Source organism: Colossoma macropomum, unplaced genomic scaffold, assembly GCF_904425465.1.
Source record: "Colossoma macropomum unplaced genomic scaffold, Colossoma_macropomum, whole genome shotgun sequence".
NCBI lineage: Eukaryota > Metazoa > Chordata > Actinopteri > Characiformes > Serrasalmidae > Colossoma > Colossoma macropomum.
The window spans coordinates 35,673,281-35,698,129 of record NW_023494801.1 but is presented as its reverse complement, the minus strand read 5'-3'; the positions used below and the strand labels follow the sequence as shown (position 1 = coordinate 35,698,129).

The window sequence follows — 24,849 nt, the reverse complement described above, 5'->3', positions numbered from 1 at the left end:
GTGATCATGTCCACAACTGCAGTGGAGGAAAAAACCCAACCCCCCCCCGAAATCTCAGACGAGGACCCAGTTCAGCCGGTGCAAAACTACAAAAACATCAGAAACACGAGTTTAGTAAGTACAACAAAATCCATTCAGAACTTTTAGTGACTTTGTTCAAAAGGCGCCCCACTGAATCCGCAGAAAATAACACTTACATCAGCAAATTCAACACTGACTCTGATTTCTTTAAAAGGACAAATCCACCAACTTTTTAAAAATTCCTGCATAATTAAATGTTTAATATGAGAGTAATTCAAAGTGTTTTGGTGTGAAATGCTCTGTTCTAGTCACAACTGTTCACAGTGGTGGTGATAGGAACCAGACGTCCAGAACTCCATTCATGGTGGAGGGATACATGCAGGGCGCTGTGAGGCAAAATAGTCCTCAAAGAAAACTTATTATTTCAGATTTCCCACTATTTTCCATCATCAGCATTCCATATAAACTCAGAAGACTCGTGTAGGTTCACTGGTGATTCTGGATAGTAAATAAAATGTCTATATGTGTGTTGTAGTCATGGCGACCCCTGGTTCCTATCACCACCACTGTAAAGACATCTGAACCGTTTCAAACCAAACCTCTCTGAATCTCTCTGTTTACATCCCACACACTGAATTATGCAGGAATTCAGAAAAATTGGTGGAATTCTCCTTTAAGCATTGGCACCCGTTAATTATTTCCTTCTCTCTGAGCTGGAAGAGAAACTTCAGACCTTTTCTCTTCCCTTCTGTGAATTCAGTCCACTGTTTCTTCATAAGTGCTTTGAATGAATCTATATTACTACACACTGATTACAGTATTCAATTATTCCAACTGATCTATTAGCATGTTAGCCGTAGAGCAGAGAACCGCAGAGTGACTCGGCGAGGTCTGTCCTCCGTGACCGTCGTGAACGAGTGCGTGAAGCAGAATAACCAGTGACAGATGTGCTGAAATCAAAAGTTTAGGGACACCTCTTCATTTCCACTGTGCAGGTTTAGTTCATGGTGAACAGCTCTGTGAATGTTCTGTGTATTCAGCTTCACGCTCATCAGACCGAACACCGTCACTCACTGGAGCGAATATTTACACGGGTAACATTGTTTTTCTCTAAGTAAACCTGATTAGGCTTTAATGTGGTAAACAACAAAGAAAACATGAGCATCTGGAGTAAAATAGGCTGTAAAGTGTCCCCAAACTTTCAACACTGACACACAAACATGATGAAGGAGCCGAAACTTAACTGAACACTGTAAATCCTCTGAACGGAGCTGCAGGGCTGAACAGCACAGCGGCTGTTAGCATTCGCTCATTAGCATTCGCCCTATTAGCATTCGCTCATTAGCATTCACTCAGTTAGCATTCACCCTATTAGCATTCGCTCATTAGCATTCACTCAGTTAGCATTCGCTCATTAGCATTCGCCCTATTAGCATTCCCTCATTAGCATTCACTCAGTTAGCATTCACTCAGTTAGCATTCACTCAGCATTCACCCTATTAGCATTCGCTCAGTTAGCATTCACCCTATTAGCATTCACTCAGTTAGCATTCACCCTATTAGCATTCACTCAGTTAGCATTCACTTATCATTCACTCATTAGGATTAGCCCTATTAGCATTTGCTCAGTAGCATTCGCTCAGTAGCATTCACTCAGTGGCATTCACTCTAGTGGCATTCGCTCATTAGGATTAGCCCTATTACCATTCGCTCAGTTAGCATACGCTCAGTTAGCATTCGCTCAGTAGTATTCGCTCAGTAGCATTCCCTCAGTTAGCATTCGCTCAGTAGCATTTGCCCTATTAGCATTCGCTCATTAGCATTCGCTCAGTTAGCATTCGTTCAGTTAGCATTCGCTCAGTAGCATTCACTCATTAGCATTCACCTTATTAGCATTCGCTCAGTTAGCATTCGCTCAATTAGCATTCGCCCATTAGCATCCGCTCAGTTAGCATCAGAGTACGTTAGCAGGAGTGGAGCAGTCCAGCGCTGAGAGAGGAGCGGCTCTCGTTATCAACGCCCTCAGCCGTCGCCCGTCCTGCTCTACACGCGCTGACAGCACATTAACCCTGTACGACAGTCGGCGCAGCGAGAGCGTCAACGTCAAAAACCGATCCCCTTATAATCAGCAAAGCCGCCGTCACCAGCCGTCATCACCAGCCGTCATCACCAGCCGTCATCACCAGCTGTGAAGATGCAGTTTCTGTTTCTGACGTCTCGCTTCACGCTGATGTTCCAAAACACTGCAGTTCAGCCTCCCCTCGAAGCAGAGCTCATCTGGCCCAAAGAGGACAAGAAACATGAGGCGCAGCAGAGAGAACTTCCTCTGACCTTGATGCAGACGGCGAATGTGAGATCATACAGGCTTTACGGTTGGCGTTACTTCAATTGTAAACCTGGTAAGCAAAAGTCCTCCCCAGGATTTTGTACCAACCACCTGGCTTCTCTGGTCAGCAGAAGTGTGTAGGCAGCTGGAACAAAATCCTGGGGTGGATTTTCACTTTTTGGACCTGGGGCCGTATTACAGAAACTTCCTCTCTTTTGTTTTAAGTTAAGATCTTTTAGCTCAAGATATGATTTTCACAAATTTGTATTACAGATTTGATCTTAATTTAGGAATCTTATTTTACAGCATCTTATCTCCAGATAGGAAACCTTAAACTACTCAACTGAAGATGACAAGCAACTGTCATGTCTGTTGCCTAGCAACCGACGATCTGCACACAGCTAAATACAAATGCGTTATCAAAATAATTAAGTTAGTTATCCAGGCATCTGAAGTTACTGATGTAAAAAAGGTCAAACAGAACTAAAGTGTGATAAACCGTAAGTTGTGAATACTGTGAGAGCGCCTCCTGCTGTTTATCAGAGCGTCGCCGCTCCCAAGTTTCAGTCTCCATTTCCCAAACGCTTTAGCCGAGCGCGCTAACGCACTGAAGTCGTCATGGAGACTGAACAGATCAGATCTAAGGGTTATGAAGTTTCTGTAATACGACTCCTGAATTAACTCAAAGTTTCTTGACCTATGTAGCCAGTCGACGCCAGGCTCCAAGCTGAGAGGGTCACTGTCCGGAGAACGGAGCCTGCAGCATCATGACTCGGAGCTCAAACAGATCAGAACAGGCGGTCTATTTACAAAACAGAGTTTCAGTATCGTCATGGTTACGGTGGCCACTGTAAAGCTGTTCGTGGCCAAAAACCGTTTGGCGTAAGGCAAGCGGCCTCTTCAGCTGTGATCCCAGTTCTTCGGCCCAGAGTTTGTGTCCACGTCACAAAAACAAAAATAACAAACAGAAAAACAAACACGTTCCTGGTCCTGGCGGCTCTGCGTCCTCTGAAAGCGATGAGATCTGAATGTAACCGTATGATACGTAGAGCTCAGACTGAGTTAATCGGAGATCTGTGTGGTGTCGGAAGTGAGGGAGAGCTGTAGTGTGGTCATCGCTGTCTGGCACGGCGGCTCCTTTAGCACGTCCACACCTGAGGCAGTGAAGAGAGAACAGAGCGGTCAGACAGAGGACAGTCTCCAAAACCAGCTTTATCATCTCTGAGTTTAACCCAACTGATGTTCTAAAGCTGCGCGATGTGGACATAAAAGGTGGTGTTCGGTGTGCAGGAAGTGCAGACCCTGACTTTTTCACTGTGTAATTAAACAGAAATCTAACGAATCTAATAATCTACAATCATAAAAGCAGAATTCAATATAGTGCAAAGTGTAAAATACAAATAAAATGAATAGCTAACATCACAACTGCACTGTAAGAAGATAAAACATTCCCCAAACAGCCTTTTTACAGGCAAACACAAAAACAGTAAAACACATATTTAATTCCTTATGAAGCTCCTGATGGTGATGCAGGTTTGTTGTGACAGTAGCCATTACTGCTTCAGACATTTTATACACATACGGAGCCCTGCTGGTGACATCCCATAAAAATAAAAATAATGAGTGGCCACGCCTTATTAATGTGAGGGAACCAGATCCTAATGCATGGCCACCACATAGTAAGGTATGGGAACGAGATCATGCCTTCCTAAGTAGTGGCCACGCAGTAGGGTCTCATTTCCACCCCTTACTAAGTCATGGCCATGACTTAATCATCTTGTTCCCATGCCTTACTAAGTCGTGGCCACACGTTATTTTCATTTATACAGGATGTCGCCAGCGGGGCTCCACATACACAACACCAGGACTGAGAATAATTATCAGTTTAAAGTATTTTTACAGTTCAATAGTTCAGGACAGAGTCGTTTTACTGCTGTACATCTACTACTGTGTAATGTATGTCTGTTCAAAAGTATGAAATCACTTGTGATTTTCTATACATTAATAACTTATACAGTGTAATAGTAATATAGAAGTATATAGAAGTTTTATTCAATATTTTACATATTAGGGAACAACAAGTTTATTTAGTAATAAATAATATACTGTCACCTCTATTGAGATCACTTTTGAAATATATGGAGTCTGGAAATTAACTTTATTATAACTTCATTCAAGACATTAACATTTACATAAAGGCATACAATACAAACTTCTTTGCAGACATATGTATGTATATGATACACACACACACACACACACACATACATATACACATATATATATATATATATATATATATATATATATATATATATATATATATATATACACACAGATACATGCATACATACCTATGCATACACATGTGTGTATGTATCATACATACATATGTCTAGAGAGAAGCTTCATTAAATTGTACGTATATTTAAAAATTCAGACCTTAGATATTTACAAAGATTATGTTATGATCTATTTAAATCCAAGACATTACTGGAGACAGTAACAAGCTAAATACACTCAAAATCATCAATTGTAGGTTTATTTTATTGGTAGTAATATTAAACAAAAAAAAATTTTGTCTTAAGTTCCAAGTCAGTTAGAAGTCAGAAATGTGTTTAATGTAGTTTTATAATCATAAAAACACGGATTCTGATCTCTAGAACGGTACTGTGTTCTCTCAGTGAAGGGTCAGCGGTTCTGCACCAGCCTGGTTACCGACCTCAACCCGTCCAACCAGTACTGTGTTAAGAGCAGAATGAGAGAAAGAACTTCAGACGAGTCTCTGACCTTCACTGTACTGTCCACAGCTCCAGAGAAGAGGCGCCCCCTGGAGACGGCCAGCGCCGTTACACTGCCCTGGTGCCTCAGCAGAGTCTGGGTGCAGATCATGTTGTCCATACTCCACACCTGCACAGGTAGATCAAACAATCAGCCAGACACAACCAACCACGACAGCACAGAGGCAGCAACACTAAACCACTGATCCACACCTGGCTCTGATGTTCAGAGGCCCCTGAAGGCCTTCATTACCTGGATCAGGTGTGACAGATTAGGCTGGAGCTAAACTCAGATATAAAGATATAAAAAAACGCTCCTCAAAGTAACTCAAACTGACAGCAGTGTCTGTGTATGCCAGCTCAGGGAACTTCATTCAAATTTGATATTCGAATTTGTCTGTCCAAAAAAAGCACCTCCATCAACTACTGCACTGTAATAAACTCAACCAGTAGCAGGTGAGAAAGTAAGACGTTTAAGGTAAACCATTTACAAAGAGAAAGATCCGTCTAAGGGCTTTAAGATAAACAGACAAATGCTAACGCTTCAGACAGCTGCAGTAGTCTTCAGATGGTGTGCGGTAGCTTTTAGACGGCTGCAGTAATTTTAGACGATGTGCAGTAATCTTTACATGGCTGCAGTAGACTTTAAACTGTGTGCAGTAGCCTTTAGATGGCTACAGTAATTTAAGACTGCGTGTGGTAGCTTTTAGACGACTGTAGTAGTCTTTAGACGGTGTGTGGTAGCATTCAGATGGCTGCAGTAATTGATGATGTGCAGTAATCTTTATATAGCTGCAGTAGCTTTTATTCCATGAGCGGTAGCCTTTAGACGGTGGCAGTAACTTTAGACAGTGTGTGGTAGCCTTTAGATGGCTGCAGAAATTTTAGACGGTGTGGTAGTTTTTAGACGGCTGCAGTAATTTCAGACAGTGCGCGGTAGTCTTTTGACGGCTGCAGTAGTCTTTAGCTGGTGTGTGGTAGGCTTTAGACGGCTGCAGTAGTCTTTAGACGGTGTGCGGTAGCCTTTAGACGGCTGCAGTAGTCTTTAGACTGTGTGTGGTAGGCTTTAGATGGCTGCAGTAGTCTTTAGACGGTGTGCGGTAGCCTTTAGACGGTGTGCGGTAGCCTTTAGACGGCTGCAGTAGTCTTTAGACTGTGTGTGGTAGGATTTAGACGTCTACAGTAGTCTTTAGACTGTGCAGTAGGTTTTAGACGGCTGCAGTAGTCTTTAGACTGTGTGTGGTAGGCTTTAGATGGCTGCAGTAGTCTTTAGACAGTGTGCGGTAGCCTTTAGACGGCTGCAGTAGTCTTTAGACTGTGTGTGGTAGGCTTTAGACGTCTACAGTAGTCTTTAGACTGTGCAGTAGGTTTTAGACGTCTACAGTAGTCTTTAGACTGTGTGTGGTAGGCTTTAGACGTCTACAGTAGTCTTTAGACTGTGCAGTAGGTTTTAGACGTCTACAGTAGTCTTTAGACTGTGCGGTAGCCTTTAGACGGCTGCAGTAGTCTTTAGACTGTGCGGTAGCCTTTAGACGGCTGCAGTAGTCTTTAGACTGTGTGTGGTAGCCTTTAGACAGCTGCAGTGGTCTTTCTGATTTCTTCACTGGACTAAACATTATTTGGACCTTTGAACAAAATGTGAGATGCAGCTCTACGCTGCCCTCTGGTGGAGGACATACAGACAGCTCATGGTTCTTCAATAAGACAATGTATATTAAAGAAGCTAAACTGATTATTTAATATCCAAATTTACTTGTAGCTTCTTCAGACTTTCATGACTGTTCTGAGCAGCTAAAGATCACCTCACCCTGAGCGAGCGGTCGTAGGAGGCACTGAACACTTTGGTCTGGTCTGGAGTGGAGATGACCGCCAGGGCGTAGACCGTGCCAACATGACCCGTCAGCGTCCGCACCTGCTCTTTAGACTCTATATCCCACACCTGCAGAGGAGGAACACATCAAACAGCAGACTTATGGGAACTCGAGCGCTACACCTGTATTTATGTATGCAGATCAAGCGATGATGGAGCTCTCTGTCTTTTGTGTCACGCTCCTCTGGCTACTTTGTATCAGCTTGGCTCCGCCCACTGTCTGAACAGTGATAGGAGTGTCTGTAGATGAACAGCTGTATATATAAACTCTGAACAGCTGTAACTGTGAGGAAAATCAGAGCAGTTTTCTTATAAAGAATTCTCACATGGATGAGGTTCTCGTAGGTGCCGCACACTATGTGGTGGTTGGTGACGGCGATGGAGTACACGCTGCCCCCGGAGGTCTGGAGGACGTGGACGCACTCCAGAGAGCGGATGTCCCAGATCTGAGAGGTTCAGTGAAAAAAGAGAGAACAGAAATATAAAAATATATTGACATAAAAATTGTGACCAACACTGATTTTAAGGGATAACAATTCTGATAAGCGGTAATATTAGCTGATGTAATGTTACATTTTTATTTTCATTTTATCCTCCAGTAGTTTCAGGTTGTGCTTTACTGACTGTCTGTGTCCTCTGGGCTCATTCCTAAAGCAGGGCTTTTAGCAGCTCCTTCAGTTCTGCAGTTTTTACTAAGAAAAATGGTCAAATCTGAATAGTTCAGGTGTCCCTAAACTTCTGATGTGCAGTGTCTGTTATAAATCACGTTATTGTTCCAGCAGGTAGAACATCAGCGCTGCTCCAACAGAGCCGGCTGCCCTTATCAGCTGCGGAAAAACTGAACACATCCGCAGCGCTAAGTCCAGCCGTTACTATGGTAACCATGACATGTTATCAGGCTGGACCTATCAGAGTCCTCAATTTAAATCCCTCCCACACAGGAAGTCAGAGAGAACTCCTCAGAGAAGAACAGCCGTACTAATTGACTGACTCCCCCTCACCTTTCCTCTCTCTCTCTCTCTCTCACCTTTCCTCTCTCTCTCACCTTTCCTCTCTCTCTCACCTTTCCTCTCTCTCTCTCTCTCTCTCACCTTTCCTCTCTCTCTCACCTTTCCTCTCTCTCTCACCTTTCCTCTCTCTCTCTCACCTTTCCTCTCTCTCTCACCACACCTTTCCTCCCTCTCTCCTTTCCTCTCTCTCTCTCTCACACACCTTTCCTCCCTCTCTCCTTTCCTCTCTCTCTCTCACACACCATTCCTTTCTCTCTCACACGTTTCCTCTCTCTCTCATCTTTATTTTCCTCTCTCCCTCTTCTTTTCTTTCCAACTTCTCTCACTCACTCCCTTCCCTTTTCTCTCCATTCCCTTCCTTCTATCTTCTTGGTCTGACTCATCTATTTTCCATCTCCTTTATCTTCTCTTCTTTCCTCTCTCCCTCTCCCTATTCTTTATTTTCTCCCTCTTCTTTCCTTTCCCACTTCTCTCACTTACTCTCTTACCTTTCCTCTCTCACCCCTTTCCCACCTCTCTTTCTTTTTCTCTCTCACTTATCTGGTCACCATCCCCTTCCATCTTCTTTCCTTCTCTTTTCCCTTCCACTCCCACCTCTATCCTTCTACCCTTTTCCTCACTTTCCTCACCTTTCCTCTCTCTCGCTCTCTCCTTTACTTTCTCTTCTCTTTTTCCCATCCCCTCTTTCCTTTCCTACTTATCTCGCTCTCTCTCCTCTACCACGTCACTCTTACTCCTTCCTTCCCTCTTTTCTTTTCCTCTCACTCATCTGTTCTCCATTCCCTTCTTTATCTCCTTTCCCTTCCCTCTCTCTTCCTCTCCTATCCCACCTCTCTCACTCATTTGAAGTCCCGCTGTCCTCCATCTCCTTTTTTCTCTCCTTTTATCTTGTTTCTTCTCCTCTCTCTCTCTCTCTTTCGATCCCTCTATTCTTCATCTTGCTGTCTCTCTGTATTCCCTCACTTCTCTCTGTCTCTCTCTCTGGGCTGTAAATGGAAGCAGTAGTGAGTTCAGTGCTGAGTCTCTTTCCTCTCTGGAGCTTTAATTAGACCTGCAGTTCAGCTCTATCTGCTTTATGAGCTCCTACAGAACGTCTCTCACTGCTGTGTCCTCACTGTTCGCAGTCCAGAACGTTTTATAACTGTGAGCTCAGGACTCTCAGAGAACAGTCCAATACTTTATTATTTCCTCTACTCACTGCAGCTCTGTTTATTTAACAGAGACTATTCACTGTACAGGTTTAAAAGTATGAACAATATGAACAATGCTGGAGGTGCTGATTCAACTGCACCAGTTTTAGAATGAAAGAATCAATTATAATCAGTTATAATAAGTGAATATGCACTCATTTTTGGGATAAAACTAAACTCTCCTGCTATTTTCAAATGTAAAAATCCCAAACTAACAGTGTATTATTATGTTTCACCACTGTGTGAACAGTTCCTTACATCTGTGTATTCAGTGATTTAAAAAAAATAATCTGAATCACATTAAAAGAATCAAGAACCAAATCATGATGCACTGAATCATCTCCTAAAGAATCTGAATCAAATGAAATCATTGCGAAGGGACAAAAACAGAAAAAATGTAAGACATGGCTACTTTCCCTATTCGGGTCACGTTTGTATATTCAAAGCATTTAAAAATTTTAGGGGTGTACGGTTCTCCAAATCCATGGTTCTGTTTAGACCTCAACTTTTGAGCCACGATTTGGTTCATACCTCGCTTTTATGGGGGGTAAACAAGAAAAATCAGGGGAAAAAAAAATCTGGATTTTATTAAATCACCAACAAATTTGGAACACTAAAGAGAACGCTAAAGAACATGGTGTACAGTTTGCCTTAGCTTTGAATAAAATATTTCAAAAAATTTCGTGATTTACGTGTTACAGTGTTAACAGTGAAATTAAAAATGAGTTTTGCTGTATTAATAATGTAATGACAGCTCAACAGGCTGCACCAGAAGTGAGTCTGAGGCGCAGGGGGCGCCACAAGGCCACGGACGTTTATATTACGATTTCAGTCTTGGTTTCAGAATCGTTACACCCCTAATAATAATCTAATCAAATGGTGGTGTCATTTGAGATTTCATGATTTGATTCATCTGTGAATCTTTAAATGATTCAAGTGAATCACTGAGGTCAGAGATGTGAACCCCTGACTCCTCATTCATTCAGAGTAGCTGATGATTGGAAGGATGTGAGTGTTCTAACCTTGATGGTCTGGTAGGATCCGCTGTACAGATGGTTCTGAGACGCAACCAGAGCTCGAACCCAGTGATTCAAACCAGTCAGCTCTTTCTTCAGCTTTAGCTCTGTTCCAACAATGTCCCACACCTAGATACACACACACACACACACACACAGACACACACACACACACACACACACACACACACACACACACACACACACACACACACACACACACACAAACAGAAACGTTCCATCAAGTCATGGAGACGCCGTATTTGGAGAGAACATCTGGGAAAGTCCCACAGTGATGAGATCACTCGCTGTTTTTATTTAGTAACCCACCCTGACCACCATCGCCATGGAGACAAGAGCACACTGTGTACTCTCAGGATCAGGAGTCAGAGTTCTGAGTAAATCCCATTCCATCCCACAATCCCCTGGGCTCTGTGGCCAGTCTGCACAGCTAATCGGGCTCAATGCCTGGCTGTGTTAAAGCGAAAGTTTGTTGAAAACTTAAATGCCTCCAGTTTCCCACCAACTACTTCAAAGTAGCCAATCAGCCGAGACACGTTTGGTGTCTGAAGTTTGCCTCTAATTTCAACACCGGAGCTACGAGATTTATGTAGCTAACAAGTAATGGAAGCTTATACCCACCAATTAGCATGGTGCTAACTGCATGTTTCTACACTCATTGTCCATTTTATCAGCTCCACTTACTGTATAGGTGCACTTTGTAGTTCTACAGTTACAGACTGTAGTCCATCTGTTTTGTGCTGGTCTGAGTGGATCAGACACAGCAGTGCTGCTGGAGTTTTTAAACACCTCAGTGTCGCTGCTGGACTGAGAATAGTCCACCAACCAAAAATATCCAGCCAACAGTGTCCTGTGGGCAGCGTCCAGTGACCACTGATGAAGGACTAGAGGATGACCAACACAAACTGTGCAGCAGCAGATGAGCTATCGTCTCTGACTTTACATCTACAAGGTGGACTGACAAGGTAGGAGTGTCTAATAGAGTGGACAGTGAGTGGACACAGTGTTTAAAAACTCCAGCAGCACTGCTCTGTCTGATCCACTCGTACCAGCGCAACACACACTAACACACCACCACCACATCAGTGTTACTGCAGTGCTGAGAATGACCCACCACCCAAACAGTACCCGCTCTGTGAGGGTCCATGGGGGTCCTGACCTCTGAAGAACAGAGTAAAAGGGGGCTAACAAAGTATCAGAGAAACAGATGGACTACAGTCTGTAACTGTAGAACTACAAAGTGCACCTATATAGTAAGTGGAGCTGATAAAATGGACAATGAGCGCAGAAACAAGGAGGTGGTCAGAATGTGATGCCTGACCGGTGCAGTTATATATTTCATAGATATGTCATATTTATGCCTGTTATTGCACATTTGCACAGTCCATTTTGCACTATTGCTACTATTTGCACAACTGGTAACTGCATTTCGTTGCCTTGTACAAAGTTGAATCTACCTATTAAAACTTTTAAGCAGGTTTAAACTGAGCATAATATTAAGCTTTAGACCAAAACAATCTAGTTTTTGAACGTATCCCTGCTGAAAAAACCCACAGAAACCATTAAGTGTTTCTTTTTCTTTTTCTGGTGGTTCTGTAATGTGTTTTGGTTTATGGTTTAACTGGTTACCAGTGGCTGATTCGAATATTGTCAGCGGTCTCCCTTCCTGAATGGTAATATCCATGGAGACACACAACCGGCACAAACAGTCACTGTTTACATCAGAGACGTTATAAATGAGGAGTCCGGCCCCATAACCCTCAACTTTCCTATAAGGACTTTGTTTACATGGCGCAGTCGTGCTGTCCTGCTGCACATGAGCTCCACCCGCCTGAGCTGAAACCTCTGGAGTGAAACTGCGTGTGTAAATCTGCGGCTCTGCAGTCAGACTCGTCTCTAAATTCAAGCTTCTAGTTGAATGCTACTGTGTTTAGCTTTGTGACACACTTTATTCCAGAGGTCACTAACAGGCGGACCGCGGTCCGAGTCCAGACCCAGACGCTGTCCTGTGCGGACCTGGACCTATAACCGATAAACTATGGAGAATTATTTAATTTTGATGGGGTGGTCCTATTTTAATCGGCGCATCGTTTCTAGCCTTTACGGTAGCTTTAGCGGCCCGGGAGACTCACAGACCAATCGCATGCCTTGTAAATATCACACGTGACGCTACTCAGCCAATCAGATCTGTACATTACGATGAGCACTGAGACTCGAGTGAGTGACGCACAAACAGGGGAGGGACGAGGCGAGACACAGCAGTCAGAGAAGAAAGTGAGTCAGAGGGAAGTTATTTCACATGACGTGATCTAAAAAGAGAAAACTGACAATAAATATTGTTGAAATTTGACTGAATTGGACTTTATTTGATTTGATATTCAGTTGTTGACTGTATAAGATGCTGATATACCTACTAGGCTACTTCAGTAAACAGTATATGGCACTGAATCATGATGTAAGTTAGACATTATGATTCCGGACCTTCGCTTGAGGAAACTTTCTTTGACTGGACCTTACTGAATTTTAATTAAAGACCTCTTAGTCCATGTTAATAAACATACAGAGTCAGAAAACACATATTTAAGTAAGCCTGACAAAGCCAACTCACGACTCTGTTTTATTATTCTAAACTTTGTACCGTTTTCCAGGTCGCAGTTTACCTGCAGAACCACTAAACTTCGCAAGATCGTAGACAGACGATGTCAAATTGTTTTAGCTGGTGTTTATGCACGTCTGTCTTCTGTGAAAAGGGTCAAATGATCCAAAAGTCTACTATTTCTTCACCATCAGTGGTAAAGTTAGCTCAACCCGTTTTCTTCACACTGAGCTGAAGTTACATCTCTTCACTCTGGACTTTGACCATTACCTGACATCTTACAATGATCTGAAGTGAATGTGTGATGACTGAGGTGTGCAGATAGCACAACGTTCTTAGCTCCAACTAAAGAAATACCTTCAGACACCAAACACATCTGGGCTGGTCTACATTTGAAGTAAAGGGGGAAACTGAGGGAACTGGATTTTTCACTGAAGTGTCGCTTTAAGAGCCGGATTAAGTCCAGCGGCTACTTCCATAAAGTATCTTGAGTAGAATGAAACAATTTAAATTTACATTCACCCTTCACAACTGTCAAACACGCAAGTGCTGAAATTTAGACTTCAGGTCTATAATTCAATTTACAATAATGGTCTCTTTCCACTTAACATTTCCCAAAATCAACTCAGGAAGTCACTAAGCACTGACCATCACGCCGGAAACCCTTCATTCTTCATTCAGTCCACATCGGAGACTCGTGAGAAATGGTGTGCAGAAAGTTTACAGCTGCTGAAGCTGCTGCAGCGGTTTTGGAAAGTAGTGATGAAGATAACGGAGCATTTAGATATGAAACATATGAGGATCATGTTATATGAAGAGCCTTTAAAGGAGAGTTTAAGAAGAGATGAACAAATCCAGAGAATAACCTCAGATCCCAGAGGGTTAAAGTAAAGAGGAAACTTAAGGTCAAAATTTACTTAGGATGATTTACGCCACTGACCACAAGGTCCTCTGCAGGAAGACGCTGCTGGGGGAAACTGACCTTAATGGCTTTGAGGGAGCCGCTGAAGAGCATGTTGTGGGAGGAGACGAGTGTGCACACGGGGTTATCATGCGCACGGATCGTGTTCACTTTCTGCAGAGTCTGAATGTCCCAAACCTGAGAACAGACGCAGACACACATCAGACAGTTGAACAGGAGACGGTCTCGAACACTCAGACCTGCTGCTGGTAGTAATTTAAGGAGTCTCACTCACAATGATGGTGCAGTCAGCAGAACCACTGTACAGCTTATTCCTGCAGGAGAGAGAGAGACAGACAGACAGAGAGAGAGACAGAGAGAGTGAGAGAGACAAAGAGACAGTGAGTGAGATGGAGAGAGAGAGAGAGAGAGAGAGAGAGAGAGAGAAAGAGAGTGAGTCAGAGAGACAGTGAGTGAGACAGAGAGGGAGAGAGAGAGAGAGAGAGGGAGAGAGAGAGAGAGAGAGAGAGAGACAGTAAGTGAGAGAGAGAGAGAGACAGTGAGTCAGAGAGACAGTGAGTGAGACAGAGAGAGACAGAGAGACAGTGAGTGAGACAGCGAGAGAGAGACAGTGAGTGAGACAGAGAGACAGTGGGTAAGACAGCGAGAGAGAGAGAGAGAGACAGTAAGTGAGACAGAGGGAAAGAGAGAGAGAGAGAGAGAGAGAGAGACAGTAAGTGAGACAGAGAGAGAGAGAGAGAGAGACAGTAGTGAGACAGAGGGAGAGAGAGAGAGAGAGAGAGTAGAATAACCATTATAAGGGATTCTGTCCACTCATTGGACATCAAAAAGACTCCTTTACCTGAACAGGCAGAAACCTGTAAACCCGAAACTGAGCCAAACTAACAAACTAAAATATTTAATCACTGATAATTTATAATAAAAAAAATCAATAATGTTTGGGGTTTCTTGGCTCCAAGTTCAGGTTTCAGGTTGTTCCAGCATCGGCCTTCGTTACGGCTATTTCTCTAGACGCTGATCTTCTTTACAACCGTTTCTATGGACACCAGGGCTGCAACAAACGGCTAATTTGATAGTCGAATAGTCTATCGATTACTGAAACGAATAATCGATTATTCGGATTATGACTCACTACATTACCAAATAACTTTTATGTAGCTGTTAGTTTTTAAATTTAGCTTGAGGACAGAAGAAATTTAGCTTGAGGACAGGAAGAAGACAATAAAAGATGAATACCTTTAAAAAAAATCACCGTTTTAGTGAACTTTACTGCTAATACAAAAGATAAAAACCCTAAGCCTAACCCTAGAACCAAGGATGTGTAAAGTAGCAGTAATAAAATATAACAAAATGAAATCAGTTTTTCTTTAATCAAGTAAATAAAAAAATCAATCTAAATCTCAATGTTACATTTAAACAGTGCAGTCTGTGATCTGTGCTCTGCTGTCTGTCTAAACTCTGCTGCAACTAAATGTTTGCAGTCACAGGTCTTTACTGAAACGGAGGAAAGTCAGTATCTCTCTGTGCTCCTGTGAGAGTCTCGCTCTCGTCTGAGAGCTGCAGAGGAGACGCGCTCTGATGGAGCGGAGTAGAAAGTGGCGGACGTTTGCAAACTTGTTCTCCTGCGTGTTCACAGAGAACTACGTCCTGAAACTGTTAGAGAGAGGAGCTAAACGTTCGCGGAGAACAGAGACCTGTTTGAAAAGGCTCTCCTGTGTTCGCCGAATTAGACGCTAAGACGACGATGCAGTGTTTAAAAGTGTAAACGTTATCTGGAAGTGAACAGAGTCGCTGTGAATAATAGTTACTTGCTCCTCTGTTCAAACTCCATTAACGATTCCAGAGAGCAGCATTTCAGAACTCAAACGTTCCAGCTCAGCTCAGAACATACAGTTAGACGGAATTTAACACTACCATTAGCTCACTAGCGCAGCTATCGCCGCGTCCCAAACCACACACTTCTGTACGTCACACACTACACTAATGAGTGCACTTCTAATGGTATATGCACTATTTAGTGAGCTAGTATGCGGTTTGGGACGCGGCGTATCTTACCGAGATGAATCTTCTTCATCCAGTGAGCCGACAAGTTTAATCCTCAGATGCTCCTTCATGGAGGACGTGCTCCTGGGCCAGCTAAGGTCAGCTTTACAAATAGCACAACTGACAACGTTTTTTCTGAGTTTAGCTTCCACACTTCGGAGGATTTTGTTCCTGAGGCTGCCATCGCGCTGTTATAAACTCTCCAGTAAGCAGTAATGAAACATTTCTAGTGAGCGCAAGAAATACGTGTAATGACGTCATCAACTAAGAAACTACTAAATTAGCTGCCAACTAATTTGGTCGTCGATTTTAGTCGACAAAGTCGAATAATCGTTGCACCCCTAATGGACGCCAAGCTTCTTTACGTTTGTGTCTCTGGACGTTAACCTTCTCGACCGTTCCTATTTACAGCAACCTTCTCGACAGCTGCTTCCCTGGACAGCGTGCTTCCTTACAGCTATATACATGAAGATTTCTGCTGAACGTCGACAGTTATGTGACGAAAATCAAGTCGACGTGGACTAAACGCTGATGACGTCATGAGTACCAGAGGAAAAGGGGCAGCTCTGCAACAAGCAACTTCAAAAATCCAACTTTCAATCCCAGCAAGACTGAGCTGCTGTTCATCCCTGTAGCTGCAGGTCCTCATCATGACCTCACCCTCTCAGTCGAGAACTTTGCGACTGCGAACCTGACTCGGTCATGCAGGTTTCTGCTGTACAACATCCGGAGGATCCGACCCTTTCTTACTCAGTCCGTATAACCCCTAGTCTCTGCTCAGACGGAGTCACTCTCCTCGTCTGCACCTCCAAACACTTACCCCTGAATACACAACGCCAGCACAATCCCATCATGCCCCTCCAGGGTCTTCTGGCACTTATACGTAGTGCAAGTGTCCCAAACCTAAAAGCACAGAGGAAAAAAAGAGACAACAGGATCACATACATGTAAACGCATATGTAATACGTTAAAACGAGTTAACGCTGATGTGCACATACGTCAATGTAAATACACTGGTAATTTGTAAATATACAGGGAGATTCAGCTGAAAGAGGCCCCGAATATTCTGTAATAACTCTCTCTTGGACGAATCAATCTGAACGAAACAATGTGCAATGAGCTCCTCAGTATATGGAGCTTCGAACAAGCCGGGATGCCCCTGCGTCGGACTCCGTACCCCTTCATGTGTCTGGCAGAAAACGGAGATCACTTCCAGCATCGCATGAACTGCAATCGATTACACATACGTCAAGGTATGTAGTGTATTTTTTTGGTTCAGATTGCTTCATCCTAACAGGAGCTACAACAGAACATTCGGGGCCTCTTTCGAGTGAATCTCCCCGTATTAATGTAAGTGAAGTAGTTCATGGGACGACCAGCCGTCACTGAGTGAGGTCAAAACAAACTATGCAACAGAGCCAACAGCTCAAACTGATTTAAGACGATCTCAGTAAATACAACAACTGAGACAATATTTCAGCCCATAAGTAAATCAGGATTTTTCCCTGATTTTCTCCCCAATTTAGTCGTCTCCAATTCTATCCGCTAGTTAGGACTCCCCCAAATCACACGATTTGGCTTCCTCTGAGATGTGTGCAGCGCCACCGCATCTTTTTGAACTGGCGCTCACGCTACGTCATTGGACAGCCGAGCGCGCTCGGAGGAAAGCGCCAACCGCCAGATCTGTTACGTCAGCTAACAGACGCCTGTGCTGAATAGCACTGCATTGGGTGATGGCGGGAGAAGGGGGGCCATCCTACCCACCCAGCAAGGCCACAGACGGCTGTGACATCACCAGGGATCGAACTCGCGATCTCCTGATGACAGAGCCAAAATTACAGTGTTTTGTACATACCTTGATGGTTTTGTCGGAAGATCCACTGAAGAGCAGGTCGCCGGTGGAGTAAACACACAGACACCACACCGGCCCCTGGTGGCCCACAAACGTCCCCTTACACTTAAAGATCTGCTGAGGGTCGTACGCTGCAAGACACACGGATGTACAGTCAGCATTTGGCTAAAATACGGCAATCAAAACCTGCACAGGCCGGAAAAGTCTTTAAAAGACGGATACTGAACAGTTTGATGTACTGTTCTGTCTTATTTGTAGAGAGCAACTAAATGGAAAATCCAAACTGCAGTGTTTGTTGTTTTTATTGTCTTGCATGGCGTCATGTTCACGTTGTGTTTTTGTCTTATATGATGGGGATCACAACAGACTGAAGCGCATTTACCAGTTAATGTTCATCAGGCATCACCTGTAACCAGCTTTAAAAACATCTAAATGTTTTTATTTAGCTTAGCATTCTGTTAGTCCCTGATTTTATTTCAAATCTTGTTTTGTTCATTGTTTTTTTCTTAATTTGCCTTATTTTTCATTCTCATTGTTTGTTTTATTCTATTCTCTTTATATTTTATTGCTCATCTGTTCATACTCCTATTTATATGTATGTAAGGCGCTATATAAATAAAGTCATTAATATTATAAGGCTTTTTAGTGCTCTGTGATCTGAGTGTTTGTAATAGCTGTTGTGCAGTGTTGTGTGCATTTTAATCAAATAATCAGTCAACAGGTACTCACAGCCCAGGATGCCCATGTTGAGCCTGGCATTAATATGAGACAGTTCATCCTGAAAGGAGACAGAGGAGAATTAAAGTTTGGACAAAAAATGTCAACATATGTAAAAACAAATAAATCCCAGTTCTACTGCAAACTCGTACTAATGCATGAGCACTGCAGCTACTTCTTTAAACCAGAGCTTTTTGATATATTTTAGCCGAAGTCCAACTGAATCAAACTGTTATGGGCTTAAAGGTGCAGTAAACGATGTTAATCCAGTACACTCTGTCAAATTCAGTGAGCATCTTTTCACAGTCTGCTAGCTCTCCGCTCTGTGTGCAGGCTGGTGTATGCGCTGAACTCCACAAATGGTTAAGAAGGAGAGATGGTAGAGAAACAGAAAAAGAGGAGAACGTCTGAAGAACAAAGAAAAAGAAGCTGCGCAAAAGAAGAAGCTCATGAAAAAAAAGCTACCAAAAAAAGAAGCTGATGAAAAAAAATGCTGGCAAAAAAAGATGCTTGCAAAAAAACAAGCTGACGAAAAAAGAAGCTGATGCAAGTGAAGCTGACGCAAGTGAAGCTGACGCAAGTGAAGCTGACGCAAGTGAAGCCGACCTCAGCTTCAGCGAGAGTTGAAAGGCATGAAAACGGATGAGGAGGCTGTGTTAACGTTAGTCACAGTACCTGCTGTGCTGCTGTTCGCTCTAACATTATATCACCCATACGTCATTTGTGAAGGGTTTTATGGCCACAAAGTTCTAAAAAAAAATAAGTTTGCTAGCCCAGTGACGTTCACCTCGGCAACGCGCACCCATGAATTGGGGTGGGGGGTGGGGGGGGGTGGCTTCTAAAGGGAGGGGTGACTGCACTGACGCCTAGCAGTGTTTTATATTTCAACCTTATAAAATCCTAAGATAAAAAGCCACATTCTAGCATTTTAAGGACCACCTTGCTCACTATTTTCTTCGTAGACTGTATTTGGCTTCTAAGTCCGACTGAATTTGGAGGAGATGAGGAAGCTGACTCAACTAGTGAATTAATGAGTCAGTGAATCAGACATTTGATTAATTGAACTAGAAGGTTTAACAGAATCGGTTCACTAAACTGAATCAAACTTCTATATACTGACTTTAAGAGTGTCTGAGTATTTGCAAGTATGCAGAAACTCAACAGTAGAGCTGTTTAACTGACGTACTCAGGAAGGAATACATTTGTGCTTACGTTAAGCATAGAGGCGTCTCTACGGAACTCCATCAGATCTTCACTCAGCTTACTCTGGTTCTCATCCAGCACATCTGGAAAACAGCACAGCAACCGTTGCTCAGATGAAGCTAGAAAAAGTCACTGAACAGCAGAGATGATAGCGATACCACTGAGCAACATACATATACACACACATTTACATACACCGGTCAGGCATAACATCTTGACCACCTCCTTGTTTCTACGCTCATTGTCCATTTTATCAGCTTCACTTACTATATAGGTGCACTTTGTAGTTCTACAGTTACAGACTGTAGTCCATCTGTTTCTCTGATACTTTGTTAGCCCCCTTTTACCCTGTTCTTCAGTGGTCAGGAGCCCCCATGGACCCTCACAGAGCAGGTACTATTTGGGTGGTGGGTCATTCTCAGCACTGCAGTAACACTGATGTGGTGGTGTGTTAGTGTGTGTTGTGCTGCTGTGTCTGATCCATTTTAATTTAAAAAGGTCAGTTGCCCTTCATGATGTGTCAAAACCTCACAATGAATGGACCAACAGAAAAAGATCCAAAGTTATTCGGAAAACACCTTGGGAGCCACAACATTTCATGTCCATTTTACCATCTTGGTTGTAAATATGTGTCACTTTGTGCTGATGTGCTAGTAAATAATTAAAAATACATACAAAAACACAGACTTCCTGTACTCTTCTTTAATCTTTAGCTCAGCTATAACCGCTTTTCTCGCATCTCTGGCAGGAAACTTTTCGCAAAAGTAGAATATTTTGTTATAAAATGTCTCTCAATGTTCAATTTTTACGAGGCTGAAGTCGCTTCTCATTCGCCAGCTTCTAGTTCTAATTTCCTGTTCCACCTTAAATGGTGCCTGATGCGCCAGAATGTAACTGCTGCACCATTTAAGGTGGAACGGGCAAAATCGAACAAGAAGCTGGTGAATGAGAAACTCACTTAAGCTTCATGACTTTTCAGTGTTTGTCAGTTTCTCACTGCAGATTAAACGTATCAGGAAACCAGCTGGAGTGATTATAAACACTAATGAGTCCATTTGTCTCCAAATTATCGATGTTCGTCTTAAATCTCTCTCTTTGCTGTTTTGTTAGCTACTAGCTAGGCGAGACTGTTGTCTGTGTTGCTATGGTGACCAGCAGTCTGCGCTGATCTTCAGGGTTAAAGGGTGAATTAGCAGTTCTACATTAACTCCAGAGTTTAAGACCATTTATTGTTAAACTGTGTTGAACGATTATTTTACTGCAAAAGAGGGTTATTTTATTATTATGTTTATTATTTTATTTTTTATTTTTGGACTTTGCAGACTGTTTAGACGCATGAAAAGCTAAAACACACTAAAGAAAAGAGAAAAACTGGAAAAGCAGAATAGGACCCTTTTAAAGGTTTCTGATGTCGTTACATTTCACAGACATTTTCACTCTTTAGGACACGACTACACGTGCGCTAATGGTCTCACCAAACTTGAGCTCCAGGTTCTTCTCCAGCTGGTCCAGTTTTTCGGACAGCTTGCCGAGCATCGAGCGGAGGAAGGAGATGTCCTGGTCTTTCTGAGCCAGAGTCACCTGCATCTCGTGGAAGCGATCGTCCGTCTGCTGCAGGAACTCCTTCAAACCCTCGAACTTGCAGACCTCCAGGTGAGTTTCATACGTGTCCTGGTTACCGATGAAGGTGCATCTGCCAAAACAGAATAGATGAATATATAAATATATAAACATCTCAGTGCTTTTTTACTTAATTTCACTAATTTAACTTTTCACCATATTATTTTTTATTTTTTTATTTGGACTCCCAGAAGCTGCATTTGTAATTTTGTCATACTGTATTTGTACATTTGCTTAACTCTTTTAATGTTAAAGCAGTCAGAAGTGCAGACCTGAGTCATGCAGAAGAGAAACCAAATATAAAAGCAATTCATTATATAAATATAATTATTTAATTAACTCTGCAAATTATAGTGTAATTATATCATTATATTTAAATAGCACAGTCAGACAGCAGTTCTAACTGTAGACGCTGCATACCCGTATTTGGAATGAGGGCATTTGATGTGTTCACACTCCTTCAGATGAGCCTCCAGGTTCATGGTGAGCAGTGGAGGGCAGCTGGGGTTGTTTGGGCAGCGAACTGGCCTGTAGTCACAGCTCCCCTCGTGATCTCTGAACAAACAAACAAACAAACAAACGAAGCCCAGCAGCACAGTTAGTCTCTCTGGCCAAGCCACCAGCGCACTGATGGGGGTGGAAACGATCTCAAAAGGCATGTTTCCACCACAGGAACCCTTCCAGGAACTCAGGAACTTTGAGGTTTCCATAGAACAGCCACCGCTGGTTATAGTTTGTGGGCTGTAGGTTCAAGAAATCAGTAGTTTACGTCATGCTGCAAAACGGGAACAATCAAAGCTGGTCTGGGAGATTGCCAATAAAGAAATCCTCAATTTTGGTGCAGAAATCAAGCTAACTCTGCAACTTTACTTATCATGAGTAAAATGAAGAAGAAATATTAAAAATTCGGCATTATTTCTACGTCGCTGCTCAAATTTGAGACACTGACATTTGTACAAAAAGGTCTGTTTTTTTTAGTCTAATCTCTTCTAGTGAAGCTCGTGTTTAGACGCCTCTCAGGTGGATCTGATCTGCTGATCAGGCACTTTCACACAAACTTGTGGAGTCCATGCAGTTGTTAAAGCAAAAGAAGGACAAACCAGATACTAAGAAATACTGAAATTCATGTTAAAATTTCAAAGACTCCACTTTTTACACAAAATGTTAGGCTCATAATAGAATTTGTAATGAAAATCTTTCAATTCATCTGGAAAGGAATGCAAAATAGAAGCAGCCTTACTTGTGATCTTTGACGTAAATACTCACCATAGTACAGTGCTGAGTACTGAGTCGTAAAAAAAGTGTACACAACTGGCATGGCTGGCAGCCAGTGGTTGTCTGGTGTGCAGCTGCGCTTAGCCAAGGAGCTAACCTAGCAATCATCAAGCTGGCTAACTTATCTACCATAAACAGTAAAAACACAACTGACTGGAAGAAGTTTTAGGGATGCATCTGAGGAAAAAATCTGGGTGAATACTGAGTTCCAGTGTTAGCAACCTCAGCCTCATAGCTCCAGTGTTAAAACTAAAGAAGCTAGATTCAGACCCTAAATATGCGCTTGCTGATCTGAGTTTACATTAGATTTTTCACTGAACTATTCCTTAAAATAATCAGCCTAATCTGAGAACATTGGGCCTCGTTCACCAACCGCTCTTTAGAAGAAACTTCTTCTTAAACTCGCTTACGCAGTTCTGACGAAGATTCTGACTCACCAGTGATCTCTTATCAGGGATTTGTTCTTAAGTTATGTCACACAGCCATCTGGATCAGGTCTACCTGAAAACTCCAACTCCCACAACTCCCTTGGGGATCATGTGACTGCTGACTCTCATTCCACAACCTATCATCGCTCCGCTTCACCAGATTACTGATATGTTTCACCTGTCCTCCTTGTTCATGTGACCTAGGGCAGTATTTAAAGCCCGGGCTGTAGTTAGGTCAGGTAATGCTTTCTTCTGAGCTACTAAGCGTTTTTTCTTGTATTGCCTACTTGTTTTTCTGGATTTGCGACTCTGCCTTTTGGATTTTATCTGCCTTCTGGTAATGTTTGTCTTTTGTTCTTGGACTGTTTTGGATCGGACCGTTGTCTGTATTCTGACTACGAGTTTGGAAAGTGTTTCAATCAGTACAGCCTCCTTTTCTAATTCCATCCGCGAGCGTCTGATCAGTTCTGGAGTTTTACAGGTAAGAACAGAATCTACACACACTCAAGAGCACCAAGCTGAGAACAGTTCTGCGCTCTAAGAACACGTCATGAATCTGACGCAGACTTTTTCTTAGGACCTTTTCAAGAACACACTTAAGAACAAACTTAGGAAGACATTTGTGAATGAAGCCCAGTGTGCTTCGGGAATTCCCTCTGTGGCCAGATATGAGTAAATAGAGTGTGTTCTCACTTCCTGGTGCTGAGTTTGATGGTGAAGGGGCAGCCCAGCGGGTCGACCTCGTAGGCTCCGGGTTTGCCCGAGGCTGCGGCCCTGCAGCCGTATTTACAGTGGATGAACAGCTCCCCGATCTGCTCCGCCACCGCGATGTTATTCACCACCACCGTCAGCTTCGAGTTGTCCACCGGGCATTTCTCTGCAGAGAGACAGAGACACTAAGTGACACTGTCCTGAGGGAAATCAGACCTGTAAGAACAGAAACTCTGAAAAGAAGCAGTGCAAGAATCACAAACTTCCCTTCTGGTGAACCAAAAACTGAAATAGATAAAGATTTTTGTGGACTAGTGAGGCAAGTTTAGACAGCGCAGAGTTTCCTAACACTGGAGCAGCCCATCAAATCAAAACAGCTACTCCAGTTTCCCTTCACACTGTGCGAACATTTCATGACGAACGGACCAACAGAAAACAGTCTATCTGTCCAAAAGCCTCCAGTCCTTCTAATGAGTGACTTCAGCTACCTTCATGTCAGCCACTGCTGACACAGCCTGCACAGAAAAGCACTGACCGGAGCAGCTGCGCATGAGCCTAATACACACTTCATTAATCCACCTCCTTGTTTCTACACTCATCAGCTCCACTGACCATGTAGATCTCTGTAGTCCTACAGTTACAGACTGTAGTCCATCTGTTTCTCTGATACTTTGTTAGCCCCCTTTTACCCTGTTCTTCAGTGGTCAGGACCCCCATGGACCCTCACAGAGCAGGTACTGTTTAGGTGGTGGATCATTCTCAGCACTGCAGTAACACCGACGTGGTGGTGGTGTGTTAGTGCGCTGGTCTGAGTGGATCACACACAGCAGTGCTGCTGGAGTTTTTAAACAGCTCAGTGTCACCGCTGGACTGAGAATAGTCCACCAACCAAAAATATCCAGCCCACAGCGTCCTGTGGGCAGCATCCTGTCACCACTGATGAAGGACTAGACGATGACCAACACAAACTGTGCAGCAGCAGATGAGCTATCGTCTCTGACATCTACAAGGTGGACCGACAAGGTAGGAGTGTCTAATAGAGTGGACAGCGAGTGGACACAGTGTTTAAAAACTCCAGCAGCACTGCTGTGTCTGATCCACTCAGACCAGCGCAACACACACACTAACACACCACCACCACGTCAGTGTTACTGGCTGAACAAGAGACCAAAGAAACCCACAGATGTGAGAATTTTCTCTGTTAAAAAAATTACGATAACCATAGTATTTTCTTAGTTTAATGTCGTT

At 43.1% G+C, this 24,849-nt stretch overlaps 1 protein-coding gene across 4 annotated transcripts in view; it reads right to left on the bottom strand.

Moving 5' to 3' along the window:
• Positions 1-555: 555 nt before the first annotated feature.
• The window catches only part of traf7 (TNF receptor-associated factor 7), a 36,552-nt gene continuing 12,258 nt past the window's right edge, over positions 556-24,849 (bottom strand). For all 4 annotated transcript variants that reach the window (XM_036589520.1, XM_036589521.1, XM_036589522.1 and 1 more), the window contains 14 exons: positions 23,584-23,767; positions 21,608-21,742; positions 21,043-21,260; positions 19,577-19,650; positions 18,377-18,425; positions 17,651-17,778; positions 16,616-16,698; positions 14,027-14,066; positions 13,813-13,929; positions 10,220-10,342; positions 7,324-7,443; positions 6,935-7,066; positions 5,138-5,257; positions 556-3,501 (listed from right to left, as the gene is read on the bottom strand). In XM_036589520.1, coding sequence (XP_036445413.1) covers positions 3,487-3,501; positions 5,138-5,257; positions 6,935-7,066; positions 7,324-7,443; positions 10,220-10,342; positions 13,813-13,929; positions 14,027-14,066; positions 16,616-16,698; positions 17,651-17,778; positions 18,377-18,425; positions 19,577-19,650; positions 21,043-21,260; positions 21,608-21,742; positions 23,584-23,767 — 1,538 coding nt within the window. In that variant the 3' untranslated portion in view covers positions 556-3,486. The remainder of the gene's footprint in view (positions 3,502-5,137; positions 5,258-6,934; positions 7,067-7,323; positions 7,444-10,219; positions 10,343-13,812; positions 13,930-14,026; positions 14,067-16,615; positions 16,699-17,650; positions 17,779-18,376; positions 18,426-19,576; positions 19,651-21,042; positions 21,261-21,607; positions 21,743-23,583; positions 23,768-24,849) is intronic.